This window comes from Dermacentor silvarum, chromosome 11 (assembly GCF_013339745.2).
Source record: "Dermacentor silvarum isolate Dsil-2018 chromosome 11, BIME_Dsil_1.4, whole genome shotgun sequence".
In the NCBI taxonomy this organism is placed as follows: domain Eukaryota; kingdom Metazoa; phylum Arthropoda; class Arachnida; order Ixodida; family Ixodidae; genus Dermacentor; species Dermacentor silvarum.
In genome coordinates this window covers 50,221,633-50,247,784 of record NC_051164.1, presented here as the reverse complement: position 1 = coordinate 50,247,784, position 26,152 = coordinate 50,221,633, and the positions used below count along the sequence as shown (strand labels likewise).

The following is a 26,152-nucleotide window of genomic DNA, read 5'->3' as shown; positions in this document are numbered from 1 at the left end:
CTTCGCACGCGCCGCCCACGGGCAGCGCTTCTCATCAACACCAACGTTTCACACGCGCCTTCTCGTGGTCATCGAGTCTCTCTTCATGTCGGTCTACTTACGTCACAGCACACCTGCTTACTTAATCAGCTCATGTTTACTACAATTCATATTGCTACCAAAGCCGCTCACCTTACTTCGCATGACAGTGCTGTGTTGCTATCGCATTCATTGCTTCGCCCTTAGGGCGAAACTGTGACATTTTTTTAAAAGGACCTATGCAAGGATATCCATTCTGTAACTCAAATGGTACACCGCTTATACATCCTACGCATTAGAGTTACAGAATGGATACCAAGAGCGCAGTCGAGGACGGCAGAAAACTAGTTGGGCTGATCAAGTTAGGAAATTTGAAGGCGCAAGTTGGAATGAGCTAGTGCAATACAGGGGTAATTGGAGATCACAGGGAGAGGCCTTCGTCCTGCAGTGGACATAAATATAGGCTGATGATGATGATACAAGGATAATTGTTTTTAAGATAATGGCGACAAAGTACCAGAAGCATTCCCTTTATGTTGGTGCAGGTATGTAGACTTTGATAGCATTTCGCCTTGGACGTCGGTGGGCGGGCTTCAGCCTTAGACGGTGAGCGGATACTTCACGTGTGTGAGTGCACATAACGAAGGACTACTGCCTTCGTACGAAGCAAAAATAAATGAATAAACACGTGGTGCGGGAGTCGACGTATATAAAAAGAGCTAAGAGACGTCCTTCGAAGAGGATAGCAGCCTCCGGCTTAAGTCATTGCCCACTGCAAGCGACACACAACAATGCTGAGGAGACAACTATATGAGAAATGGAAGAAAAAAATTGAAAGATACCGCCCAGGGAACGGTTACAACAAAACCAGGAGCGAAACGATGACATACAGAAGTTATCGTTGGTTTGTTTTCCTTCGTCGACTGTTTCTTCCCATGATATCTCGCCTGGGCGCGTCATGCCTATTCCGCCTTTATCGGGAGCCATAATGCAAATTGACAGCGCAGTAACAAGATAAGAATTGGAGGAATGTAAACGAGGACGCGCGTTGTCCACGGTTTTTCTTGGATATAAAAACGAACGGACGTTGACAAGCAGAGTAGGCAAAATTGCCCACTGTGCTAATATATATATATATATATATATATATATATATATATGTGTGTGTGTGTGTGTGTGTGTGTGTGTGTGGTGTGGTGTGTGCGTGTGCGTGTGCGTGTGCGTGTGTGCGTGTGCGTGTGCGTGTGTGCGTGTGCGTGTGCGTGTGCGTGTGTGTGTGTGTGTGTGTGTTCGTTCAGCATCGCACTGAACCTAATTCATCAAATTTGGGCTCACTCTCCGTAAAGGATAGCTGGTGTTACACCACGTTTTTTTTTCGGCGATACCTTAGAAGATTGATTTACCATTCCGTGTGATAATCTCAGAAAGAGAGACTTGTCAAAATTTTTTTGGTTTAGAGTTGGAAGGAAACTTGACGTCAACGCTAGTCCTCGTTCTCACCTTCCGGTTCATGCCTTAATTCTGCGTTTTCAATTTCCATACAGAATCACCAACTAGCAATATTTTGCCTCCGTCACGAGGACTTACGCACTTAATCTCGTGAATTTCATTACGGGAGTATTCGCTATCAATGTATAAGTGGCGTCACAATTCTCTCCCCAATGACAGCTCTCTCTGGGTGACAGAAACGGATCTCGAAGGCTATGCTTATGCTGGCTGCATATGGCAGAAGTTTTTGCAGCAGCCGGAGACACATCATAGACGCCGTGTTTTAGACACCATCCGTTACCAGAAAAGAACGAAGCACTGGAGTGACGTACCGGAAAACAACGGTACCCGTCCAGTCCGATGGCGCCTGCCAAGTCACCGTCGTTTTCGTGGAACCGTCAGCGCCGGAAATGACAGCCTGAAAATGCAGTTGAAACAACAAAAACTCACCGACGATTACGATACTCCCTAAAGAGAAATTTGAGCGCAGCTCTATACATGTTTTCCCTTCGCGATATGTTGCCTGGCGCAGGCAATCTGTCCCGTGCGGCACGTTACAAACAGAGCGAAGTGCGGCGCAACTCCCTCGCCAATCTGGAGATCGCGAGAGCCAGCGTGTGGGTGACGCGTGGGCGCAATTCACAGCAGCCGCCGCCGAAACACCTACCAGACGACGCGCGCTACTGTGGCGCCATCTCGTAGTCATCATCGCCGCACTACGCTGTTCCTTCTCGCGCGTTCGTCATACCCTCCTCTGCTTTCCGCCTCATGGTTTCGCTGCACCCTCCTCTCCGCTTTCCTCCTCGGGTCTTTCATCCCCCGCTGCGCTCCGCATTCGCTTTAATCTTTCGCTGTGCTCGTTCGCTCGGTTACGCCGCCGACGCCGACGCTCGCCGCCGGCACAGACGCCTGAGAGCTGCGCTATAAAGATATTAGTATTTAAGGTTGCACTGGGGTGGGCCCGCCTATAGGGTGCAGCGCTCAGAGAGGTGCATTTGGGCAGTGGAAGGATGGTGGGGGGGGGGGGGGTTAATTGGTTAATTGGCAAATAATTATTTGTCAAGGAAGCAAAAGGCGCCGGGTGCCTTTCGCGGAGTTGAACAGTGGCACTGTGGTCTGACTACACACAAAAAATGTGGAAATTTGTAGGAAGGTGCCCTTAGCAAAGCTTAACTCCTTAGGGTGCTTTAGGACGTGGAGTTTAAATACCCCTTATAGACGTCGTCCTTCAGAGGTCAATAAAATGTTTCACAGATACACTCACGTAGCGCCCATTGTAAATGCTGTAGAAGTACGTCCCCACCTGGACTGACTGCGCTAGCGGATGGTGCATGATCACAATAAATTTGTGCTTTAATAAAGTGTCACACGTTTACTGAGACTGCATTCTTCATCCTAGTCGCCTACAGTTACTGGCTCGTCTTCATTTGACTCTTCTTTCAAGTTTACTTCTTCCGAATTGCTTCTTTCAACATGTGGCTGTGCATACATTGTGCATACACCACCACAAAGAGTGCTACGGCCGAGGAGCAACGAAACAATAGGGATTGGTCGGCGCAAGATGACGATAGTAAACAGATTATCAGTCCATTACAGTGGAATAATAACGATTGTGTATAGTGCCACGTCAACATGAAACCTGAGAACCACCAGAAAGGGGATAAGAATTAGCTTGCTTTCATCTGCCACCACTCCATTTCAAAGGAGATGCTCACATTAGTAGCAGGCTAGCAGCAGCAGAGCGGCGAACACAGAGGCTTAATTCACCAAGGCCCGTAGGATACAGTTTGCCATTCGAATATTGTATAGAAGGAACTATGGCGCTGCAATTATTCAGTTGCCACGGAAATGATGGTTAATACATGGGTTTATCTTGTCTTCGTGCTTGTGCCATTGCATGGTGTTGTGACGTTTTTCATTACGCCTTATTCTTACAAATGTCCACGCACTCAAAGTTTTATAAACACAGCCATATGCCTCCGAAATGAATGGAACTTACTCAGATTCATTCACAAATTACATCTTTTGCTTGAGGCTCAGTCCGACTCGCTCACCAAATGTTTACTCATACAGGCTCACTCGGCATCAGACTGACCACAATTTTACTCAGCCGGGCTCACTCAAACTCGGACTCACGGGTCGGTCTGAGTCTGAGTTAGCATCACTGAAGCGATTCATGATCGTGTTTTTCCGAGCTTTGGTTTTTGCGAACATCCTCTGCAAATTCCGGCACTAGTAACCCAATAATTTGTTCGAAATTAGCAATATCCGTAAAACACAAAGCCGTCTGAAGCCAGAAGGACGAAATTTATACAAATCCGTGGACTAACGATCGTTTCCATGCTGGTTAAAAACTGCCATGTTTGCACCTTCCGTGCACACTAGCACCGGTGATCCATATAGTCAGTTTTGTACAAAAAAAAAAAGAAACTATACGCGTAGTGTGCGCGTTTTGAGAGACTAAGTTTCTCGACGCACACCTGAAGTGGCGATCGATGAACAAAAGCATGCACTGTAGCGCTCAATGTGAGTTACAACACGAGAATCCGTTTTAACAGCGGAGCTGTTTAAGCCGGCCGTAAGTTGTGCCGCGAGCCGCAAAACATCGCTGAACGATGAGTCACCTGGGTTGCCTAGCAACCACCTCGCGGGGCGGCGTGTGCCCCTCCTCTCCCTGCCGTGCACATGTTGGCTTGACATGGGACGTTAAGGAGAGGGAAGGAGAGCATGCGCGCGGGGCGCGCAACGCTCGGGAGAGGGAAAGAGAAAATGAGAGCGAGAGGAAAAGAAATTGTAGCAGCACCAACGAGGCAATGCGGAGAGCCGCTGCCGACGCCGCCCGCGTTTCCCCGTGACCCCGCGTTCGCGCCGAACGCGCGCGTGGTCCGTGACTACTGCAGGCGCCTCTGGCGTCGGCTCGGCAGGTTTCGACCAGCCACGCCCCGGCAAGTGTGGAGGCACAGCTTGGCCGTGACGTCACCGGGGAGATTAAGCTCGGAGCCACCGCGACGGCGGCAGAACTCTCGTTGACTCTGTGGCGAGCCAAAGAACACCCGGACACCCGAAGAAGTCGCTCATCTTGAAGCGCGTCGCGCGGCCAAGCGAGAATCCGCGCGTCGGCAGCGAGACGATTCGGAATACCGTGCCTAGGAGCACTTATCATTTCCTAGCAAAACTTAGCCAAGCTTAGTGAAACCTGTAAGAAAAGCTAGGTCGATCACCTGCTGCGCTGTGTACTCCTGCCTTGCACCACTAGTGCAAGCTGCTCATGTTTTTTTTTTTTTTTCTTTTCCGCATGCGCTGTTATGCTGCCATACAGAGCCCGTACGGCAGCATGGCAGCGCCTACACACACAAAAAAGTTGCTGTTTTGTCCGAAAGGCGTATCATCCATTGCAATAGCAAACTAGTGGACAGCTATAGGAAGCAAGGATAGTAATTTTATCGACCGTATATACTTATAAACATAGGCTTACTAACTAAATTAGAAATTACTAACAAAAAGAATTATATATATTTTTTCTAAACGCATGACAGCAGCGAGTCAGTGCAAACAATCACCGCCGATTTGTTCGCATTTATAAACGATCCATTTACTAAGTCACAAAGTCATTTGTAGCTATAGAAACAATATTTAGATAAATACGGCTGTAATCACTCATTCCCGTGACGGCTGGACCACCACTACTTACAGCTCCCACGAAACTGTAGCGCCAAAATTTGGTCTAGTCATTTTTCTAAGAAACTGTATAGTACGCGGGAGGAATTATCCAGAAATGAAGCCTTGATATACACAGATGGTGTACGTATGAAGGCTGCCTAACTCTGAGAGTTGCGTGGTGCGCACATGTCTGCGTGGCACGGCAAGAGCAGTTTGCTTGAATGTGCCAGCTGTGCAGGGTGGCTGTTCCTTCTGTAAATGACAGCCGTTGGCTGTTTCAAAAGATCCATTTATCGCGCTTCTCCACTAGCATCCAAGATATCCGGTTAAAAGACAAGCGTCGTGAGCTACGTAATGAATTACCGCTGTTTGTGTTTTACTGTTCGCGCAGTAATTGAAGGAACAGTTGTTCGACACCGCGTGCATAATGATAGCCACTAAGGAGGCCAAGCGAGAAGGCAGAGACGATAATGCACCGAAAGCATTGGCTCCGAAAGCACAGTGAACACCAGCTACCCGTGAGCAGTGGCGCAACGCCTACAAATGCGACATTATTGTATAATAGAGACTTTTAGTATTGCGGAAAAGTAGCACGCTAAAATCTTTGCGGAACGCTGTTCGATAGAGTTTTAGTATAGCGTAAGGCAGCGATGCGCCGCTAAGCGCAAAACCATCTAGCTGCGAGTAGTCAAAGCAGCAAACTGAGCAGCTCGACAACCAAACTAGCCGTGTGGATCCACGCCAAGCCTTGAAACGAGCCTGCATGTCAAGCACTCGGGCCGAGGGTGACACCATGTTTGCAACGCTAAAAACATAGCGAGCGCTTAGCGTCTCCGCTATGTTTGAAAAATAGCGAACGCACGCTACCCGCAAAACTGAAATAGCGTTCTGAGCATGCGCAGTCTGACCACGCTATTTTATTGCGTTTAGCGTGGTGCCATTTCCGCAATACTAAAACTGTCTAATGTTAATGAAATAGAACGGCTAGAGTGAGGAAGCGCGGCTGTATCAGCGAGCCAATTGACCTTCGTGCAGCTCTTGCTTCAACGCGGACTATGCGGCGAGAACAGAGTGCGCACGAAGCTATCAGCACTCGGTGCACTCCGCCTGATACGCAGCAGCCGCTGGAGTAGAACGCCACCCCCCCGCCTGCCCCCCCCCCCCCCCCCTGTGCCTTGCGCGCGACGAGACAGAGCGCTTCCTCCCTGCTGTACTCCCTTGCGCGCGCGACCGAGGCATCTAGCTCTTGCAGATATCGCTATCCAAAACCCTCTTAGTAGCACTTTTTAGGGGCGAAGCTCCTTAGGGTGTGGGTCGTTCCCTCCTCTGTAGTAGTAGTAGTAGTAGTAGTATGTAGCCACCTCTAGTTTATGAATTGCTCAATAGATGGCGTTGTGTGTCCATACGTGAAAGAGACGCCGCATGTAGTTTTATGAAGTGTTCACTAGAAGTCCGTAGCTCTGGTTGGCATGGAGACCGCTATGTATGTATGTATACGCATATATACATATATATGTATATGTATAGTATAACCGGAAGCCGACTTCCGCTTCCGTTTCCACTTCCGGTTCCGTTTCCACTTCCGGTTCCGCTTCCGGTTCCGGAAGCCAGCTTCCGGAGAACGCTTCCGGCGTTTTTATCTCTCGTCCGTAGCTAGGTGCGCTGCGGTGCACAAGGTTTGGTTTGGTTTGGTGCCTGTAGATATAGCACAACCCACTATGGGGGATTGGCCCTGAATCGGGCGTTAGTGGGAAGAAAAATGAAGGATACCTAAATGGGATTTTCTTACTTAAGAATGAGATAATCAATGAATTATAATCGTTAATATTAATTTTCATGCTATAGCATCTTAAAATTTGAAGCAAATATTTTTGTTGTGAGAAAAAGGGCATTCGTTCCCGACGCGCTTTTTCTTTCTCTCGTTCCCGACGCGCGCTCTCTTTCTTTCTCGTTCCCGACGCGCGCTCTCTTTATCTCTCGTCCGTAGCTGTGGTTTACCCGAATGATCCCCCGGTGCTTCGCCGATGCTGTGATTTTTAGATGCGAAGCATCTTATTGTCGGGGCTAGGGAGCCTACATGCAACGCCGTTCGGCGTTGCATGTAGGCTCCCTAGTCGGGGTTATGTCCCTCCCTCCGCCGTGCAGCATCCACACCCCTACTGCGCATGTACGCCAAGCTCCGGCTTCCGGAAGCCGGCTTCCGCTTCCACTTCCGGTTCCGCTTTCGTTTCCACTTCCGGTTCCGGAACCCAACTTCCGGCTTCCAGAGAACGCTTCAGGCGTTTTGCCCGAATGATCCCCCAGTGCTTTGCCCACTCATCATCATTCACTTCATGGATATGCAGTGTTGAGAAGAGGGCTCGAGCCGCTGCCACGAAACGGCAGCGGCGACAGGCCGATCCCGAACTTCGGGCTCGCGAAGCCGAAAGGAAACGTCAGCGCCGCCGAGAAGCTGCTACTGATGCAAAGTAGGGCTCGCGTAATTGGAACTTGAGTCGACCCCATGGCTGCTTCGCATACTACTCAGGGTTCCCCTATACGGGAATGTGGTGTAATTTTTTTTTTCTCAATGAGTCTGTGCTTTTTGTTGAAGTGTGTAACTGGAAATATTGAGCGCTATAGTTGCGATGTAACTTCATCGGTCAAATTCACGAAGCACTTCATTCGTAAGTGCACTTTTCCATTGGCTTTCCGTGTTCGCTATGTTATGCACGACATCAGAATTGACTGAAATTTGCTTTTACAAGAAATTCTAGCCTAAGAACGTTTTTGTCACAGTGTAGGAAAAAGGAAGAGACAACTTTGTCGCCGGTGGGAGCGGCCTTCAGTGTTCTTGACACGTCAATTCGAATTGTCACTTTGCCGAGAGAATGAAGAACTAAGCACTGCCAAAAGTGTGAGTTAAAAGCTCGACCCGTATTTAAAAGAACGCTCTAAAGATATAATTCTTCGTGAGAGCAGATGCAAACCAATCGTGATGATTTACATTATACCAGCGAAGGTATAACGTAATACCTGTCGACAAAGGAACAATACTTACGAACGCAATGTTTTTTTGTGAATTCAGCCCCTCGGTACTAATACACACAAAAAAAGTCCATTCGAGCGTTGGCTAATCGCCGGCCGCTTTTGGTACAATAGTATACTTCTGACATCACAATCGCTTCACATCTGGTTTTACGAAATGTACCAGCGTAATCATTTCTCTATGAATATCAACTAGGACTCATTATACGAACAGGCGCCCAGAAACAAATGCAATATTCAAATAAAAACGATAGAGGTAAGCCCACTCATCGATAACAAACTCACGCGTCGAATCCGTCCGCCACTTATACGTGCATCCCCGTACAGTTAGGAGTAATCGTTGGTGCCGGCGTACACCTGAGAATCTACAACATTATTGAGTTTGAGCGCTCTGTTAGACATTATTCATTCGCTATAATATTCGCGGCAACATTGAACACATTTGAAATGAAGTAAGCGCGTCTTACGCCGAGAGATACCTCGAAAACAGTGATAACCCGGCGCAAAACGTTTCAGCGCCATAAAAAGTTTAACAACGCACGCGTGACAATTATGTTAATAGCATGCGTTTGTCGCTCACGTTTTCGTGGCCGCTGCAAGTGTGGGTCCTGGTGCTGTCGTCCGACCCGGGCGCGAACTCCCCCAACACCAGTGAGCCGCGCTCATTACTTTTCCTGGCCTGAATTACGAAACCTCGGAGGGAGCCTTCCAGGATCACTGTTTCGAAGACAAATACGAAGGCGAAGAAAACAATAATTGCCGATGATACGGTCTCGCCATCGTCATCATCATCATCATCATCACATCATGATATTTTTTGGCTCACTGCAGGACGCAGATCTATCCCAGCGATCTTCAAATATTCCTGCCTTGCGCCAGCTGATTCCAACTTGCGCCTGCAAAGTTTCCAATTTCATCACGCCATCAAATTTTCTGCCGTCCTCGACTGCGCGTGCCTTCCCTTAATTGAGACCCATTCTTCAAATCTAATGTCCCACCGGTTATCTGCCCTACGCGTTACATGGCCTGCCCAACAATTTTTTTTTTTTTTTGTTAATGCTAACTAGATTGTCGCCTATTCACATTTGCTCTGTGATCCACAGCGCTCTTCCTGTCTCTTAACGCTATGCCTAACACTTTCTTTCCACCGCACTTTGCAGTGTCTTTAACCTTTGATATGTTTTATTGGTGATACGTTTTAGTGGTGTACAAATGTTCTAGATTTCGATTACGAATTGAATATGTATGTTTCGAATTCAAGCGTTTATTTGAAACATTGACGTGCGGCTACATCGCGTATTCAAATACAGCCTAATGTACGAAGTTATAACGATTATTGGAGCGTGACAGGTATGTAAGAAGAATCCATACGTATGGTACACAGAGCGCATCAAATGCCCGCTGAAATTTAATCAGTAAGTGCGGCGGCATTTCACGTTCTTTTCATATCCCAGTTGTTCTGGTGAACGGAGCTCCAAGCAGCATTGTGCATGTTGAAGTAAATGAATCAGTTTTCTTTTTTCTTCCTACCAACTTTATGGTGCTTTCAGCTTTCTTTCTCCTTGTCAGAAAAAAAAATGTTTAATATTCTATTCGATGCTCCAAGCCGTATTTTTCGAATGCTCTTATTCGATTCGAAACTTTCGCATTTCGGAAGTTGTATTTTTGGGATGAAGAAACGCAGAGGCACCGTGTCGTGGCTCAAGTCAAAATCGGCCGTTTATCGCCTTCCCGCAAGTTCTATCTTGTTTTCAAATTACAAGCAGACCAAGTTTAACACGGGGTGTACGTCGACGCTAACGGGGGTTGGAATCAGAGTCAGGTCGGGGTAAATGCTCGTAAATTAACTAAGCTTATCTGCTTTGGGGTGGACGCCAACACGCGGGTGGCTCGGGGTGCTGGTTTCGAGGCATCAACATAAACAAAGCGATATCTTCGCTCCTGTGTTGTCTCATATCGGCGCAGCCTTCCGCTGATATCTCAGCACCACTCCGGGTGCGAGTTTACCACACGTTGTGTCATCGGGCTGCCTTAGCCTAACAAAAGTGAACCCGCTAACGTTCGGGTTAAATTAGGCAAGCTACTGAATAATGAAAGGCGTAGAAGTTCCGAGGAGACCAGAAGTCGCCGATAGTGATGTCATAATTAGCAGCAGTACACAAAGTTAAGCAAGCCAAGTTGCATAGACTAGTACCATGATCATGGCTACACATCTACAGTGTGTTTCACGCAACTTGGGCCAAACTTAAAAAATATGGACGAGGCCTCTGCATTTCTATCGAAAACGACTTGTAGGTTGCACTTGTGAAGGCAGGTCCATTGTCGCTCACTATGACGTCTGGTAATCCATGGCAAGCAGAGATGTTGCGGAGGCATGCAATTGTCGCCTCCGCCGACGGTGACGCCACTCGGACCGCTTCCACCCATTTAGAGTATGCATCCACGAGTACAGATGCCACGTATAGCTGAACAGGGCCAAGGTAATGTTGTTTGCCGTCGCTTGGAACTACTTATATTATTTTCTTAATTCCGCCTAATTAGATAATTAGTCCTAATTTATCAAATTCTCAATTATTATATTTATGTGAAAATTATAATTGAGAAAATGGTAGAGCAACATGAAAAACGCCCGGTACTTTCTGTTCCTCACTAAGTGTTTTTCCGAGCGTGAAAGAAGCCCGCGAATACACGCAAGAATGCTGCGCGACTGGGTGATCGAGGCACTCTGCGTGTATATTCGCGAGCTTCTTTCGCGCTCGGAAAAACACTTTGATGCAGCACGTACTGAGCAACAGAAACCTGCACCGGGAGTTTTTCATGGTGCTCTACAATTTTCTCACTGACACTTTTCATCTAATTATAATATTTGAGATGTTGACTAATTATGAAGACCAATTATGTAATTAGGCGCAATGCAAAAAATAATCTGAGTATCTCGAAGCGACGGCAAACAACGTTACCGTGGTTCTGTTCAGCGACGTGGCATTCGCATATCTTTTAATCTTGGTGCATGATAGTTGGGACTATCATATGTATACATACATATAGTTCCCTCTCTCCACGCTTCACGAATATAAATGTGCTGGTGCTCTTGAAATTCCTTCCTATTTTTCACCTTCGGCGCTGCGGTTGTCCGGGAGCCGCGTCACCACGAGCTTGGCACCATCCCCGTTGTCCTCCCTGATGGCGCTGTCATCGATTTCAGACCGCGTCTGCGGTGCGAACGACGTTTCGAACGCAGCACAAGGGTCTTCAGGGGACCATGCAGCCCGGGCGTAGTGAGTCAGCAAGAAAACAAAAACCAGGTGGCTGCCAAGAGACATCTCCATGCTGCGCTGTTTTCAGATGCGGTCCATTTGCAGGGCAGAAGACGATGAAGAGCGTAATGAGTAATAATCATTCGCTGGTCACTTCAAAATTAAGGCTGTTGCGGCATAATATATCTCAATATAGGCGGTTCATGGAAATCGTTCAGACATTTGTATTGTCTCATAGAAGCTTGAAACAAGTCTACCACGTTCCATTTGATCAACCCCATTCCCCAGCATAAATTATCACGTTAGGAAAACCATCTATTACTTATACCAGATCTTTCACCTAAAACGGAATTTCAAACTCGCCGTCTGTCACTCGACTCGTGATACCAGCCTCTGATACCAACAAATCTGAACTTCCTGAAAGATTACACCAGCGATATTTTGTCCTTCGGAACTTGCAGGGTAGCAAACCGGACGTGCGTCTGGTTAACGTCCCTGCCTTTCCTCTCTTCTATTTCCTCGTATACGTCTGTCATGTAATGCGGTACTTGCCTGGTGTATCAGAATGTCTAACAGAAGCAATAGTACTGATTTATTCATGCATTGGTTGATCTATCTATCTATCTATCTATCTATCTATCTATCTATCTATCTATCTATCTATCTATCTATCTATCTATCTATCTATCTATATATATATATATCTATATATATATATATTATATATGCGGAATTTCCTGGTGTATCATAATGCCTATAACAGAAGCACGAGTATTGATTTATGCAATAATTATTGATCTGTCTGTGGATCGATCGATCGACTTAGTTGTTTACTTGATCTAGTGATTGATCAACGACTTAGGGATAACGGCGAATAATTCTGATCTAGCAGGGTTTCCATGCATAAGTAAAATACGCAAATACCGCTACAGCAAATGTTTAAATTCCGCCACCATTAGGAATGAGCTTGTCTCCGTGCTATTTTACACACCACATTGTGCTCACCAGCAGACAAACATACCTACAAAATCCACCGCGTCGATTTAGCAGCAAGAGGAGACTGGCCGTAGGTTCTCGGCTCTAACTGACCCTCATAACAAATCTTTTCTTAAGTTATAGTCTTGTCAGCAAAAAAAAAAAAAAAAGCAATAGCTGTTTGAACCCCTAACATGCAGAATAATGCAGTAGATGAAGGCAAGGGCGTTATTTATCGGCTATTATCCCGTTCAGCCGCTTACCTGGCCGCGAACGGTATGGTATGGTATGGTATGGTATGCCTTATCTGATGGCGCATTACCCACTGCGGGGGATTGGCCAAGATTTGGATGGAATTAGGCAATCTTTTTTAATACTAAAATCGGTAAAGCTAACTGGAGAAAATGAACAAAATAAAATATTTAAGAATTCAAGAAAATCTATTTGAAGCACTTATAAGTTCCTCCACGGCTGAGCAAATATCCCTGTGGCACTTTCCAAGAGAGGAGGCTCCTAAAGAAAGGATGTTTAGAACAGAAAAGCTTAAACCAAGCTGTGTACATTTTGATTCTAGAATATATTTCCTTAAAGAAGAAAAACGGCGGCAGAATATGAAAAAAAAATGATCTATTGTTTCATCTTGTCCACAGAATGGGCACAGAGGGGAGGGCACCAGACCAGCCCTGTGACAATAGAAGTTTAATATTGGCTACCCGACAACGTAATGCGAACGGATGTCAGCGACTTCAACTTCTTCATTATTCACCTTTCGAACCGTTCGAATGAGGGACGTGTCTAATTTTGTTTGTTTGCCTCAAAGAGTGGCTCATATCATCTACGGGGGATTGCCAATTTGCGACATGCGTTTCCTGCATTAGGCAGATATACTGTCACTTTTAATTAATCGACAGTCATTTTTGGGTATTTATGATTATTGCTGTTCACGCCGTTCACACATTATGAAGTTATCGTTTAACCTGTACACAGCGCAACAATCGGCAGAAAAGAAGATAAGAAAGGAAAATATGAAGAATGACTGGGCCAATCCCCCATAGTGGGTAGGAGCTACATACTTGGTCGCAAACAACAAGAATGTCTGTCTGCACAAACGCAGTGAATGCACCTGACAGCGACTGCAGTTTTTTCAAATAGTCCCGATGCTTTTAGAAAACACACAAGCGCTTCCCCTTACCATATCTTCACAAAACCGATCCTATTAATGTTTTTTTTTTCAATATTCTATGTGTAAGCCACTGTTAGCCCTATGAAAGAGATTGTAACGCGTGAGTCTCTAGAAATGCTGTGAAATCCTCTGTACAAGTGGTCAATGGCTCGTTGGAAAAAATCGAATCATAACCGCCGTGTATAGGCAGTGACGCCCTTCGTCTTAATGTTTCCAGACATGCACAATATACAAGTATGTCTTTTGGGGCTAGTTGGTTAGATACATCAGAGGTGGTCATGTAGCATCAGCCCCCCTTTTGTGTCGTGCGTAAAGAATGTTGTGTATCGCCTTCCGTTATCGTGCGGGAAAGTTTACATTGGGCAGTCCGGGAGGTGCCTGAATGATAGGTTAAGAGAACACAAACAAAAATTGAACCGATACCGAGATGGTCATGTTTCTGTGCATTGCAGTGATTGTGGGTAAAAACCATTGTTCAATGAGTGTTCTGTTTTGTATAGAAATGTAGATAAAGTTACGCGAGAGATTGTTGAAGCCACTCTGATAGCGAGAGCCGGTGATTAGCTGCATCGGCTCCCCTTCGGGTGCTCTGACTACGAATGAATTTGCGTTCCTGGATGCCGCCGGTTTTCATGTGCGATGATTGGGCCTTTTCTGTATGCGGGGCTACAAATACGGTTGATTCTCGAAATAAACACTCAGTTGAAAGTTAGCGCTCGTCTTGTTCTCTCGTTCTTGTCCGTGTCTTCTAGCGCTATGACCACCTCTGATGCGCAATATGTTTGTCGCACGTAACCCACCACGAACATTATGAACATCAAGCACACTATGCTTGCCGCGTTTAACTGGTTTCTCATAAGTAAGATGTGGGTGGCTAAACATAGATTGTTAGCAAAAAAAAAGAAAAGAATTGTGTCTGCCTGGTTTCTCACAAATGAGAAGTGTGTGCGTAGATACATAGATTCATGGCAGCAACAAAAACACAATAATCATAAAAAGGAGCAAATTGAAAGCCTTGTATATTTTAGGAAACCAGTAGTGAATTCACATTTGACAAGTGCAAATTACTTGTCCGTTTCCTTCCGAACGTGGCTGAAAGTGGAGTTAAGCTGAATGCATGTCACTGGTATCGGTGTGACGGCACTGGCGCCACAGTGCAAGCGTGGCCTCCGTAATCGGGGAGGGGGGGGGGGGGGGGGGGGTTTATATCGAAAACTGCGCGCTGTCCCATTTCGGAGCCCACGGTACAACTCGCCGAATGGCACTGCAGCAGGAAATTCTACTTCGCTTCGTCTTCGGCAGGACTCCCTCTACGTGACAAAACTCACAAGATAGGCGGGAGAACGAAGTACGCCCCCGCTAATGGCACTAGAATGTTAGCGGACTAGTTGATTCGTTTCTGTTAGCATGACCGACTGCGCATAAAAATACAAGACACAAGAGAAAACATTCCAAATGTTGAGGTTTCACGAATCACAACTGCGATCTCATTATGATAGACGTCACAGTGGGAGACTCCGTATTAATTTCGACCACCTGGGGTTTCTTGCGCACTTGAATCCACGAACAACAACGAGAAGAACTAAAATATCAGCACACGAGGGTTATTGCGTTGCGCACCCCCTTGAAATGCGGCCGCCGTGGCCGCGACCGGAATCGTGACCTCGGGATCGAAATCGTGACCTACGGCTCAAACCCCGCAAAGCCTTAGCCAGTGAGCTAACACGGCGGGTACAAGAAAAAAAAACAGGAGTAGTTCACTCGGTGTTATACTGCGGAGAGGCACTAAATGGTCCACGGAGAAAAGGACTTTTATCCGATTGTGTGCAGCGCTTAGGGATTCGAGAAGGCCACCAGACCATTCGACGAGATATATTGCGCCTTCCGGTTGTGTTTCTTCACTACAGTGTACCTTCAAACATGTAGTGAAAAGCTTTATACCTCGATAGGAACTGCCGGCCTCGAGTGTCAGGCTAAACCCGCGTGTTCTTTCATCATCGTCATCATAACGCCCTCCACGACCACGTACCACCTTGTCGTCTTATGTGGTTTGTGTTTGTAAGCGCAGTCAATTACGCAAACTTGCCAACGAATATACAGTTATTACGCCACGTACTGTGTCGTTAAGTGTAATGCGCATATCAGTCGGAAGAGCTGAACAGCTCTTTGCAAGCGTCAGCAGATTCAAGGCAATGAAAGCTTTGTTCAGTCTCGTCTGCGCTAGCAAAATAACGGTTAGCAAAAGAAGCAGTGTTTCCTTTTTCGTAATGCCTACAGCGAATAAATAAATTGCCTATGTAAGTTTACGCAAAGTGACTGGAATATTTTTAAAATAAAAAGGCGGTATAATAGAATCTACGTTAAAGCCGTAATCGCGAGGACTCACTACAAAATTTGTAGTCATCCTATCACCTTGACGTACTTTCAGAGGACACAGCAACACCTTAGAATATAATTATGTAATTTCGACACATTTATTGGAGTGGTATCATAATTTGCAACTGAAGGGCATATGAGAAGGAAGACCGAATTTATTTTTAAGCAACAATTACTCGTGATCTGTGGATTCGAACCCGACATGCCAACATGCAAGCAGTACCTTTCCCGTCGAACATTTAGTCTCGTGGAACATATTTGTGCGCTGTGAATGTGTCTGCGCAGAAGATCCTTTGGAAAGCAATTTGCGTGTTTTCTTTTATGTTGCTCGAGGGAGAACTATAATTTCCGAAATCCCATTCAAACAGTAAAAATTAAATTATGGGGTTTTACGTGCCAAAACCACGATCTGATTATGAGGCACGCCGTAGTGGGGGACTCCGGAAATTTGGACCAGCTGGGGTTCTTTCATCATCATCATCATCATCATCATCATCATCATCATCATCATCATCATCATCACCAGCCTATATTTTATGTCCACTGCAGAACGAAGGCCTCTCCCTGCGATCTCCAATTACCCCTGTCTTGCGCTAGCGTATTCCAACTTGCGCCTGCAAATTTCCTAACTTCATCATCCCATCTGGTTTTCTGCCGACCTCGACTGCGCTTCCCTTCTCTTGGTATCCATTCTGTAACCCTAATGGTCCACCGGTTATCCATCCTACGCATTACATGGCCTGCCCAGCTCCATTTCTTCCGCTTAATGTCAACTAGAATATCGGCTATCCCAGTTTGTTCTCTGATCCACACCGCTCTCTTCCTGTCTCTTAAAGTTAGTCCTAAGATTTTTCGTTCCATCGCTCTTTGTGCGGTCCTTAACTTGTTCTCGAGCTTCTTTGTTAACCTCCAAGTTTCTGCCCCATATGTTAGCACCGGTAGAATGCAATGATTGTACACATTTCTCTTCAACGACAGTGGTAAGCTCCCAGTCAGCATTTGGTAATGCCTGCCGTATGCACTCCAACCCAATTTTATTCTTCTGTAAATTTCTTTCTCGTGATCAGGGTCCCTTGTGAGTAATTGACCTAGATAAACGTACTCCTTTACAGACTCTAGAGGCTGAGTGGCGATCCTGAATTCTTGTTCCCTTGCCAGGCTATTGAACATTATTTTTGTCTTCTGCATATTCATCTTCAACCCAATTCTTACACTTTCTCGATTAAGGTCCTCAATAATTTGTTGTAATTCGTCTCCATTGTTGCTAAATAGGACAATGTCATCTGCAAACCGAAGGTTGCTGAGATATTCGCCGTTGATCCTCACTCCTAAGCCTTCCCAATCTAAGAGCTTGAATACTTCTAAGCATGCAGTGAATAGCATTGGAGAGATTGTGTCTCCTTGCCTGACTCCTTTCTTGATAGGTAACTTTCTACTTTTCTTGTGGAGAACCAAGGTAGCTGTGGAATCCTTGTAGATGTTTGCTAAGATATTCACGTATGCCTCCTGTACTCCTGTATTACGCAATGCCTCTATGACTGCTGGTATCTCTACTGAATCAAATGCATTTTCATAATCTATGAAAGCCATGTAGAGAGGTTGATTGTACTCCGCAGATTTCTCGATTACCTGATTTATGACATGGATATGATCCATCGTAGAATATCCCTTCCTGAAGCCAGCCTGTTCTCTTGGTTGGCTGAAGTCAAGTGTTGCCCTGATTCTATTGAAAATTATCTTGGTTAATATTTTATACAATACTGAAAGCAAGCTAATGGGTCTATAATTCTTCAGTTCTGTAACGTCTCCCTTCTTATGGATTAGTATAATGTTGGCGTTCTTCCAGCTCTCTGGTACACATGAAGTTGTGAGGCATTGCGTATAAAGGGCCGCAAGCTTTTCAAGCATGATATCTCCTCCATCTTTGATTAAATCTACTGTTATTCCATCTTCTCCAGCAGCTTTCCCCCTGGTCATGTCTTTCAAGGCCCTTCCAACTTCAGCGCTAGTTATAGAAGGAGCCTCTGTATCCGGTTCATCACTATTTTGAATAAAAGTAGCTTGGCTGTTTTGGGCACTGTACAGGTCAGTATAGAATTCTTCCGCTGCTTTTACTATGTCATCGAAATTGCTGATGATATTACCATGCTTATCTTTCAGTGCATACATCTTGCCTTGTCCTATGCCAAGCTTTCTTCTTACTGATTTAATGCTGCGTCCATATTTTACGGCTTCCTCAATCTTTCTCACGTTATAATTTCGAATATCCCTTACTTTTTTCTTGTTGATTAATTTTGACAGTTCAGCGAATTCTATCTGATCTCTTCAGTTGGACATTTTCATCTTCTGTCGTTTCTTTATTAGGTCCTTTGTTTCTTGGGAGAGCTTACCTACTGGTTGCCTTGGTGCCCTACCTCCCACTTCAATTGCTGCTTCTGAGATCAACCTAGTTACGGTTTCATTCATTACCTCTATGTTGTCTTTATTTTCCGTTTCTAAAGCTGCATATTTGTTTGCAAGCACCAGCCTGAATTGGTCTGCTTTTACCCTTACTGCCTCTAGGTTGGCCTGTTTCCTCTTGACTAATTTCACTCTCTCTCTCTTCAAATTGAGAGAAATCCTAGACCTCACTAACCTATGGTCACTGCACTTAACCTTACCTAACACTTCTACATCCTGCACTATGCTTGGATCGGCAGAGAGTATGAAATCTATTTCATTCCTTGTTTCTCCATTAGGGCTTTTCCAGGTCCACTTCCTGTTGCTGCGCTTCCTGAAGAATGTATTCATTATTCGGAGCCTATTCCTTTCCGCGAATTCTACCAACATCTCTCCTCTTGCATTCCTAGAATCGATGCCGTAGTTGCCAACTGCTTGCTCACCAACCTGCTTTTTCCCCACTTTTGCATTGAAGTCGCCCATGACTAAAGTATACTGAGTTTGCACCTTTCTCATTGCTAGTTCAACATCTTCATAAAACTGTTCTATTTCTTCATCATCGTGACTAGAGGTTGGGGCATAGGCTTGTACTGCCTTCATTTTGTACCTCCTATTCAGCTTTGTTACGGCGACTGCTACCCTCTCATTAATGCTGTAGAATTCATCAATTTTGCCCGCTATGTTGTTATGCACTAGAAATCCTACCCCGGATTCTTTCTTATCTGGAAAACCTCTGTAGCAGAGGACGTGGCCGTTAGTCAGCACTGTGTAAGCCTCACCAGTTCTTCTAACCTCGCTAAGGCCAATAATATCCCAGGAAATGCCTGAGAATTCTTCAAATAGTCCTGCTAAGCTAGCCTCACTCGAGACGGTGCGCGTGTTGAACGTTGCCAGGTTCAGTTTCCATTGGCAGCCTGTCTTGACCCAGAGATTCTTAGCACCCTCTGCCGCGTAGCAGGTCTGACCGCCGCCTTGGTCAGATGCTCCGCAGCCACTGGGAACTGAGGGCCATGGGTTAATTGTCGGAGTCATGAGGGAGGTAGTGGCCGAATACTGCACCAGCGAGGCCAATTCCTGTTCTGGTGAGGGAGTGACTTTGGCGGTTCTTTAGCGTGCACCTAAATCTAAGTACACGGGTGTTTTCGCATTTCGCCCCCATCGACATGCGGCCGCCGTGGCCGGGATTCGATCCCGCTACCTCGTGCTCAGCAGCCCAACACCATAGCCACTGAGCAAGCACGGCGGGTTGCCCATTCAAACAGTACTAGGTGCAGTTTACAAATTACGACAGACGCACAATATGACATGAGATAGCCCTGTATAGCGCTGTAGGTTTGGACACACCGTTAGGCAACCTGGCCACGGCCATCGATGTTCCCTAGATGGTACTAGAAGTTCCAGTATAGTCTAGCGGTACTAAGTCGTGCATAGGTATGCGGATAATGCCAATACCGGCAGAGATAAGACCCCCGAATAAACTTAAAGTAGTCGCATTCTTTTGTCGCCTGACGTCTCCTAGAGCTCCTCGTAGTCTCCACACCTCCTACGCTTTCTATTGGCTCTCGCCCTCTGATTTCGTTTTTGTTGCAGTGCGCGCGTAGGCCTCAAACAACTCATGTGGACCATATTAGTTTTATTCATGCTTTAGATGCGCAGTTTGTAGTGTACTAGTAGTTTAATATGTGAATGGATCTCGGTGCAGCATCCTATAGGTTGCAAGACCAACCAGAGATGCGAGACGTGTTTCTTTCTGCAGAATACGTGCCCCGCAGATCTAGCATTTAGCTTTGAAGCAAGTTAACACGAAGGTGGTAATGTTCGAATATGAATAGTAAGTGGGCACCTTGATATTTCCCCATTTTTGTGGGAAGCAAGTGCTAATTCGACTATCGGCATCAGCACGTCCTATGAGACATCAGTGCTGACAGCATCATTAGACTCTGCCTTTGCAACGATCCGAAATGTAACGCACTCACCACGGGTGCATCGTTCGTACGTGTGGGCTCAAGATGGTGTCTATATTTTATCCTTAGTTTTTTTTATGGGCAAGCAAGGGACAAAGCGCACGTATCGTGCTCAATATGAACCGCAACATGCGAGCCGTGGCTGAAGCGACGCTCTCACGAAAAAAATGTCACAGTTTCGCCCGAAGGGCGAAGCAATGAATGCGATAGCAACACAGCAATGTCATACGAAGTAAGGTGAGTGGCTTTGGTAGCAACAACACGCAGAACTGTTGTCGACGCCATCGGCGTTTTGCCCGCGTTAGCTCAAAATGCGTGCGGCGTTGGTGACTGTTGCTGGAGCCTCTGATATAAATAGGCACTTGGTGCCGCAGCTAAACGTCGCCTCCCTTCCTTCCCCCTCCCCCATGGCCTCTCGCGCGTCTGAAGAAGGCGCGTTTGCTCTACATATATGGTGATTGTAAAGGAGAAACGAGACGCCCACTTCTGCAGCCCTTAAGCGAGCACGGCGCAGAACGCGCGTTTGTTCTCCGCCGTGCGTTCGCTCCCCGTGAAAGACGCGCCTCTCGCGCCCTTTCACTCGCACATACAGCGTTCGGCGGCGCGCGGCGACGATTTCATCTCCAAATGACGTCATACGGAACCTCACGGCGACGGCGACGCCGACGGCAGAAATCTGCTTTTGAGTGTCCATATGATTGCTATCGCAATAAAAGTTGAGAGGATGCCGCCATTTGAGCGATGCGCAAACCCGTGGCTTTCAGCCGTCTGCTTTCTTCGCGGAGTGGTAATACACTGGTCCACCGAGCGGCTATCGCTCCCTTGCGAATAAAAAGAAATCACAAGAAAGAAATTTGTAAAAACTTCACCTGCAGTTACGATACTCCCTATTGCAAGACTTGAGCGCAGCTCTATACGTGTTTTCATTTCGCGATATATTAGCTGGCGCGGAGAATCAGTCTCGCGCGGCACTTCGCAAACGGATTGAAGTGTGGCGCGACTGCCTCGTTAATCGGGAGATTGCGAGAGCCAGTCCGTGGGTGACGCGTGGGCACGATTTACAGCAACCGCCGCGGACAGACATCCGTTCATGCAGCGCTTTGTTTCCATCTATCTCCCTCCCGGATCAGCCGCTGCAGATCTTCATACGTTAAGCAATTTCATGAACGCACCTAATGCTTCTTCAGCTAATGTTATATTAATGGGCGACGTCAATGTTCCTGGTATAAACTGGCCAAGTTTATCTGTGTCCGGTCACGATGTCTTATTGTGCAAAGAGCTGGTCGACCTTTCACATTCATTTGGTATAAAGCAGATCATTGATCACAGTACTCGAGGGGCAGCCGTTTTGGACCTTGTGTTCGTCAGTGCGTGTTTTCCTGATGACCAGTATGAATGTGAAGTAGTAGATGGTCTGTCGGATCACAAAGCTGTACTAGTGTCAATTTCCTTAAGTTTCCCTGCATCTAGTTGTATTTATACTACTTTTCACGATTTCAATCGGGCTGATGATGACTCAATTACTGATGTGGTATGTAATTCTTTCGAGCAGTTCGAACAGCTTAACGCGTCCTGCGATGTTAATGCATTAGTCTCGTTTTTTCAAGACATTGTCCTCAGGTGCATTCGAAGCTTTGTTCCTCTGAAAACTAAGAAACAAAACCCAAAGGTCCCTTGGATGATTAGAGAATTACTTCACATGTCCCGTCGCATTTCCAGACTGAGACGCCTAAAGCGTGCGGGTGACATCCATGCTACAGCACAGTTTCTTATTATTAAGGATGAATATCGCGCCAAGGCAAAGAAAGCCAGTGATTTTTAGTATAATGTTACTTTAACTAACTTATTGTGCAGTAACCCTAGAAAATTCTGGACCGCATATTTTTCCTAACGTAACTTCTAGCAATACTCTTATGGTTAACAATGTGTCCTCTAGTGATTCTAAGGTGATCGCCACGGCATTTAACGCGCATTTTCAATCTGTTTTCAATATAGACAACCTCGAAATTCCTCCTTACAGCAGTGATGTGTATCCTCCTATTGAAGATGCCTTTGTCTCTGAGGAAGGTGTTCTTAACATGATCCTGAACCTTGACATGAAAAAGAGCTGCGGCCCAGATTAGATACCCAATACTTTTCTGCGTCGTTATTCTCTTTGGTGTTGTCGCTACCTAACGCTTATATTCAAGAAATCACTATCAACTAGTACAGTTCCTTCGTCGTGGAAAGCAGCAATAGTTATTCCGTTATATAAATCTGGCGACAAACTGTGTCTGCCAAATTACAGGTCGATCTCTCTTACATCGTACTCCTGCAAAATGTTGGAGCACATACTACACAGGCATATTTCTGCACTACCATGTTAATAACAATATTTTATCTAACTTTCAACACGGTTTCTCGGCGTAGTTACAGTACTATTACTCAATTGATAGAATTTAGTCACATTGTCAGTACACTTGATTTAGGTTACCAAATTGATTCTATCTTTATAGACCTCTCGAAAGCTTTTGATACAGTTACTCTCTCCAAACTTGTATGCAAGCTTAACTCGATATTGAAAAATTCCTCTCTTGTTAACTGGATCACTAGTTTTCTCGGTGACCGTTCACAAAGCGTTCATTTCAGGAACACCAACTCTTCCGCTGTTTACGTAACTTCCGGTGTGCCGCAGGGTTCTGTCCTGGGACCATTACTCTTTTTGCTGCATATTAATGATTTACCTTCTTGCATACCTGTCAACATACGTTTATACGCGGACGACTGCGTGCTTTATCAAACTATAAACTCACCTAAAGATCATATTCTTCTTAATGATTCTTTTGACTGTTTCTGCCAATGGTGTAAAACCTGGCAAATGACTATAAATTTCAAGAAACCCGTGTACATGTCATTTTGTAGGCGTTTGTTTCCATCCACGTTTCCTTATGCATTTAACGGTTGCGCACTGGAAGGAGTGTCCGAATATAAATACCTGGGCCTTTATTTTACTAATAACGTGCCATGGTTTCATCATATAAATTATATTTGCAACAAAGCACTTAAAAAGCTGGGCTACTTAGCGGCGTACTTTGCGCACAGCTCCTTTAAATACTAAAGTACTCGCTTACAAATCAGTTATCCGGCCACTTATGGAGTATGCCTGTGTGGTATGGAATCCACATGAGAAATCAGACATCATGAAGTTAGAAATGGTCCAGAAAAAAGCTATCCGGTTTATCTACCGTTGATATGACAGCAACTTTTCTCCGTCTTCTAAAGTTTCGGAGTTATAGTCTAACAGCTCTCAGCATCCGTCGCAACATAGAATCCCTAAACTATTGCATTCACTAATTAACTCCATCGAACAATTCTTGCCTTAGCAAATACATAAAATTTGCGGAACCTTCCTCATCTAGGAGATATCACCATCTTAATAATGTACCATATCGGTCACGAACAGATGCGTTTAAATATAGTTTTTTTTCCTTTAACCATTGATTATTGGAACTCTGCCTGGTGCCAACCGTTGCCTTCCTTTGGACGATTTCTTGCTTAAGCTTGACTGTTATTGATTTATATTTTGTGTTGTTTATGTTTTTTGCTCTCGTGCTGCTTATATTTGCAATTTGTGTACGCTCTACAACTGCATAATTCCCCACTCCTGCTATAGCCCTAACAGGGCTGCAGCATGTAAAAATAAATAAATAAATAAATAAATAAATAAATAAATAAATAAATAAATAAATAAATAAATAAATAAATGGTATGTTTTGACGCGCTTGCCGCATGCCATCGGTGAACGGACGACGGCGCGCTACTCTGGCACCATCCCCTAGCGGTCGTCGCCCGTCTTGCGTGGCACTACGCTCTTCTCACGCTTTCGCCATACCCTCCTCCTCCGAATTCCTCCTCGCGCTCCCTTCGCTAGAGCCGCATTTCATCGCCCCCTGCGCTTCGCGTTCGCTCTTTCATTCTTCGCTGAGCGCGTTTGCTCGGTTACGCCGAGGGACACCGCCGACGCTCAACGCAGGAACCGGCGCCTGAGAGCTGCGTTCTATAACAACAATAGTTACGAAGCTAGGGCTGCGTGCGTCATGATGAAGCGCTAAGGGCTAAGGGTCTTACGGGCTGCTCTGCGGGCCACTGTATTACCGCTCCGCGAAAAAAGCAGAAAGCCTAAACCAAGACGGTATGCGCATTTCTCAAATGGCGAAACTCTCTCCACATTTTTCCCGAGAGCGTATATAGCTGAGGCCGCGGCTCGCATGTTGCATCTCATCTATTGAGCGCGACAGTAAGTAGAGTATCAGAGTGAAGTAGCAGTCGGGGCCTATTTATATTACGACCTCGTCTTATCTACAACGCAAAGGAATAAAGAAGCAGGCATAATAGACAATAAAAAGACACGGAAACCTGTTAGTTCATCCCTAAAATGACTCGTGTGCTTGCAAATAATTTAATTGCATGAAATTACATAATATTATAGCGAGTGTGCAAAATACATATGCGTGTCTTAAGAATGCGGCGGACATTACTTGCATTGTCTACATTACCCGGAGTGCGCGTTAACTACGCTGGTACCCCAACCTGCGCTAAAACAGCGCTCAAACGTAGTGTACACAGCAAAGAGAAACACACGCAGTGCTGTGCATGTGTCCGCTTACTGTGCACTGTACTTTGCTAGTTCATCACTCAAAGTTCCCCCAGATTGCACATAATTTACGATTACGCGATATGCGTTCCATAAAAAGTTAGGTGTTTTCAAGCGACAAGACAAAGGACGCGACCGACACGACTTCTGTGCATAAATGTGCCGACAGCAGCGCGGCCACAGCAATCGAACTCACCCAGGTCGAACTCCCACCTCCAAGATCCTTGAAATCGCACGATACGAAAGCCATTGGACCTACTGCAACTCCATTCTTGCATATTCGCATTCTTCAGCTTTTGCAACATAGCACCACGTAAGAGAAACTTCAGCAACTGCGCCGGCAGCCGCAAATGTTGCGCGAAAGACGCCGCATGCATTGGCGTCCACACCGTGGGTACGCGGTGGCTAAGAGCGACTGTCACGGAGCCGGCGCTACTAAACACAAGAAAGAGAGAGAGGGGCACGCCCGTACAGCGCCTCATACGGCGTCAATGCATCTCCGAGCCGCACATCGAATGAAAGGCTGCTGTAGCACGGCCACCCCTGCGACCGCAAAATGAACGAGCTCGGGGCGTTATCTTCTACAGCAGAAGGCGATGTTGGGCTACTTGGTTCATGCTTGAAATGTCGTTCTGGCGCAGCAAAACTATAAGTGGAAAGACGAAGGAAGAAGGACGCTCTTTCTGTCCCTTCTTCCTTCCACTTAGTTTTGCTGCTGACAGAACCACATTTCATGCATTTCATGCGTTATCTAAACCAGGCTACCGAGACGCGAAGTGACACAGCTATGCAGTTTTCTCGGCCCTCTACCATTGATAATCTGCCATCGCTCGCCAGCTTCGGTCTCTGATAGCGCAGGCCAGAGATCGTTATCGGTACCAGACGGAACAAAACAAGCAGCACGAACGCGTCCGCGTGCTCCTTGGTCCATCCCGTCTGGTATAGCACTGTCTCACACCTTATCATGCTTTAACTAGCCCGACAATCCTCGAATATCATAAATGCATGGTTGAGTTGCGATGTAATCGAGAGGTAGAGCACGCCTCGAGTGTTTTGTACGCGAGGCGTACAAAACATTTTGGTAGTTAATTGAATGGAAAACAGATCCGCCTACTATGGGATTCTCCTGTTT

General features: G+C 45.9%; 1 protein-coding gene across 1 annotated transcript in view; it reads right to left on the bottom strand.

Annotated features, from left to right (window-relative positions):
- LOC119433002 (uncharacterized) overlaps positions 1-25,470 on the bottom strand; it is a 28,213-nt gene extending 2,743 nt beyond the window's left edge. The window contains exons 1-2 of the mRNA XM_049659396.1: positions 25,217-25,470; positions 8,774-8,910 (exon numbers count right to left, since the gene is read on the bottom strand). Of these exons, the coding sequence (XP_049515353.1) occupies positions 8,774-8,910; positions 25,217-25,397 (318 nt within the window). The 5' untranslated portion in view covers positions 25,398-25,470. The remainder of the gene's footprint in view (positions 1-8,773; positions 8,911-25,216) is intronic.
- Between the last annotated feature and the right edge of the window lie 682 nt (positions 25,471-26,152).